Here is a 3,409-nt window from a genome sequence, read left to right as displayed (position 1 = left end):
GTTTCACTCTTGTTGCCCAGGCTGGAGTGCAATGGCATGACCTTGGCTCACTGCAACCTCTGCCTCCTGGGTTCAAGCAGTCTCCTGCCTCAGCCTCCTGAGTAGCTGGGATTACAGGTGCCCTCCACCACGCCCAACTAATTTTTTTGTATTTTTAGTAGAGATGGGGTTTTACCACATTGGCCAGGCTGGTCTTGAACTGCTGACCTCAGGGTGATCTGCCCGCCTCGGCCTCCCAAAGCACTGGGATTACAGGCGTGAGCCACTACACCTGGCCATTTAAGCAGCTTTTTACGTAGCACTGAAGTGATTCCAGACACAGTCTGCTACATGGAGTGAAAGCCCCTTCCCGTTGAGAATATGACACCCAAGACTGAGAGCTCAGGGTGTGATGGGGCCTCAGCCCGTCACCCTCTAAGCCTGGATGTCTCATTGGTGACACCAGCACTGCCATCCAGCTAAGATTAAAGGTCACCTAGAGCTGTGCTGTCCAGAATGGGAGCTGCTAGCCCCACATGGGTACTGAGCTCTTGACACGGGTCTAGTGTGATGAGGAAACTGACTTCTCCATTTAATTTAGATTTGGCTGGCCACACGTGGATACTGGCTGCCACGCTGGGTGGCTCAGCTGAATCGGACCCACCCTTGACTCCCAGCATCACCATCCAAGCACCGTCCAACTGTGGGACAAGTGACACAGCCTTTCCAAAGCTGTGTCATCTGTCAACTGGGTTATCAACAGCACCTGCTCCGTAGACCTGTTCGGAGAACTCAGCGAGGAAGGGTTGGAGGGATTTTAGTGCAGTGCTTGGCACAGCTCAGTGAGCATTGAATAGTGGGTGCTGTAACTCTGCTGCTGCTTCTCTTTCCTCCCTAGATATCAGTAAGCAAGTCATGTCCTTTGGGCCAGGCACGGTGGCTCACACCTGTAGTCCCAGAACTTCGGGAGGACAAGGCGGGAGGATCACTTGGGCCCAAGAGGTCGAGGCTGCAGTGAACTAGGATCTTACCACTGCACTCAGCCTGGGCAACAGCAAAACTAACACGGAAAAGGAAAAGGGATATCCCTTTAGGCGTCAGGGTACAGAACTGCCGCCCCTCGCATTTCCACTTGGAGGCATTTCTGCTAGAACAACACAGGCCTGGGCTCATCCCTGCTCTGGGCTCCCTTGTCTCCAGAGGAGGAGGTGGGATTGGGATTTTGGGACCCTCCTTTTTGAGCCTCTCTGTGCCCGGAAGCCCAGAATGCATGAGCTCTGGCCTGGACTTTACCAGGCAGAGGGGAGCCTGACCCTCACCCACGTTCTTTGAGTGACTGAGTGGGCATCTCTCTCAAGTCGTGGGGCCAAGCATTCACTAACCCACAGTGTAAGCTGCACACATAAGCCTCACGCCCAAGAGAGCTTTATCAGGAGGGAAGGTCATTGTTCAATTTCCATCTGACTGATTCCCGCTTCCACCTTGTATCTCCCATTTAGAATTTGGCAGCAAGAACAGATGTTTATCAGGTCACTCTTACACCCCGACACTGGGGGCAGTCTCGGGAGGTCCCAACTTCCTTCCTCACCCTGTTTGTGCATCTGCTCATTCCCCTCCCACCATGACTGGAGAATGGAAGTTACGGTAATCCCGGTGGAAAGGAAGTGGCACTCACGTCAGCTTCTGCAGGGCGCACTGGGAGACCCTCAAGGCATCACTGAGAGGTGTCACTCCCTGGTCTGTCACCTTGTTTCCTGCCAGGCTCAGAGACTTCAGGCTGGGAGAGGTCGTAAGGATTTGGGAGATCTTCAGGTAACAGGCGTGGGTCAATCCACAGCGATCCAGCCTGCAGAGACAGGCAGCATGAAGCAATCCCAGCTCTCGCCCAAAGCAGCCCATTTCCCCTCTACTCAGCACACGCCAGCGGCACTGGCCATTTTCCTAGTCCTCGGACTCTGTCTGCTCCTGCCTCTGGGCCTGAAAATTTGCTATTCCTTCCATTGCAACCTCCCCTCCTCCCCCCTCCCTCAGGTCTTCATGGGGCTCATGTCCTCATTCATGTCTCTTGAAGGTCGCCTTTCGGGTAAGCCACACCTTAAACAGTGCCTGCCCCACCTCCCTCCATTGTTTCAACATTCATAGCAACGCACCCCAGCCTTTTTTTTATTTTTATTTTTTACTTTTTTTGAGACAGGGTCTTGCTCTCGTCACCCAGGCTGGAGCGCAGTGGCTCAGTCTTGGCTCACTGTAACCTCCGCCTCCCGGGTTCAAGCAAGTCTCCTGCCTCAGCCTCTCGAGTAGCTGGGATTACAGGTGTCCGCCACCACACCCGGCTAATTTTTGGATTTTTAGTAGAGACGGGGTTTCACCATGTTGGCGAGGCTGGTTTTGAACACCTGACCTCAGGTGATCCACCTGCCTCAGCCTCCCAAGGTGCTGGGATTACAGGCGTGAACCACTGCGCCTGGCCTGTGTTGAATTTCAGACAGAACTTTTAGAGCTCTCCAAGCCTACACATGCTCCTGCCATGTGTGCACACATCATTCTTTCTGTCTTGTTTTGTTCTCCCTGTGCTGGCCTGTGAGCATCAGGAGAGCAGGAATCTCGTTTCATTCATCAGCACATCCCAGGAACTTGTCGTAGTACTACACGCAGAATCAAGCATCTGTCGTTATTGAATAAAGGAAAGTTCCAACTCCTCAATGTGACAGTGAATGGAAACCCTTCACAGTGTGGCCCAATCCATCTTTCAATGTCAAAGTCTACCGTTTAGAGACTTAGCTCATCATCCCATCCCTCTGTACAATAAATACTTTGGGGAATACGGGCCAAGTGTTGGGAATAGAGCAGTTCTAGGTTCTGGGGCTACAGGAGTGAAGAGAATAGAACAATACCCCTGCCCCTGTGTGTTATGAGAAGGGAAATTCGTTAGACTTCCAGGAAACTGGACCTAAGTGACTTCAATGCTTTTTCCTTTCTTGGCCCCAAATAGCCTAGATCCATCTTTTCTGACAACGTGTATATTTATTCTTTGAATCCAAGCTCCAGCTCTCTGCACTTGTGGTGCAGAGTGAGCAAAAGAGTGAGCATGTAGCTTCCTCCAATCTGTTCCCAGATAAACCCCACGTGAGGTCAGGCACAGCATTCCTGACCTGAGACAACATCTATGCTTTGGCCAATTTCCCTGGGTTACATCTTTTTAAAGTACAGTTCCCTGGCTACCAGGCAAACACACACGGTGCAAAGCAAATTCTTATTATTCTTCGATGTTAGTTGATGTGCCAACTAACAAAGCTCAAAGCAGGGCTTGTACTTGTCTGTCTCAGAATATTTGGGAGGGTGCAGCAGGTGGATCACTTGAGGTCAGAAGTTCGAGTCCAGCCTGGCCAACATGGTAAAACCCCCATCTCTACTGAAAATACAAAAATTA

The 3,409-nt window shown here is 51.5% G+C and overlaps 1 protein-coding gene across 1 annotated transcript in view; it reads right to left on the bottom strand.

Moving 5' to 3' along the window:
- The window catches only part of NLRP5 (NLR family, pyrin domain containing 5), an 87,997-nt gene that overhangs the window by 40,635 nt on the left and 43,953 nt on the right, over window positions 1-3,409 (bottom strand). The window contains 1 exon segment of the mRNA XM_011997035.1: window positions 1,655-1,825. Coding sequence (XP_011852425.1) covers window positions 1,655-1,825 — 171 coding nt within the window.

This window comes from Mandrillus leucophaeus, unplaced genomic scaffold (genome assembly GCF_000951045.1).
Source record: "Mandrillus leucophaeus isolate KB7577 unplaced genomic scaffold, Mleu.le_1.0 Scaffold53, whole genome shotgun sequence".
NCBI classification, from domain to species: Eukaryota; Metazoa; Chordata; class Mammalia; order Primates; family Cercopithecidae; genus Mandrillus; species Mandrillus leucophaeus.
Note: the sequence above shows the minus strand (reverse complement) of the source record. Positions and strands in the feature narration are given on the sequence as shown.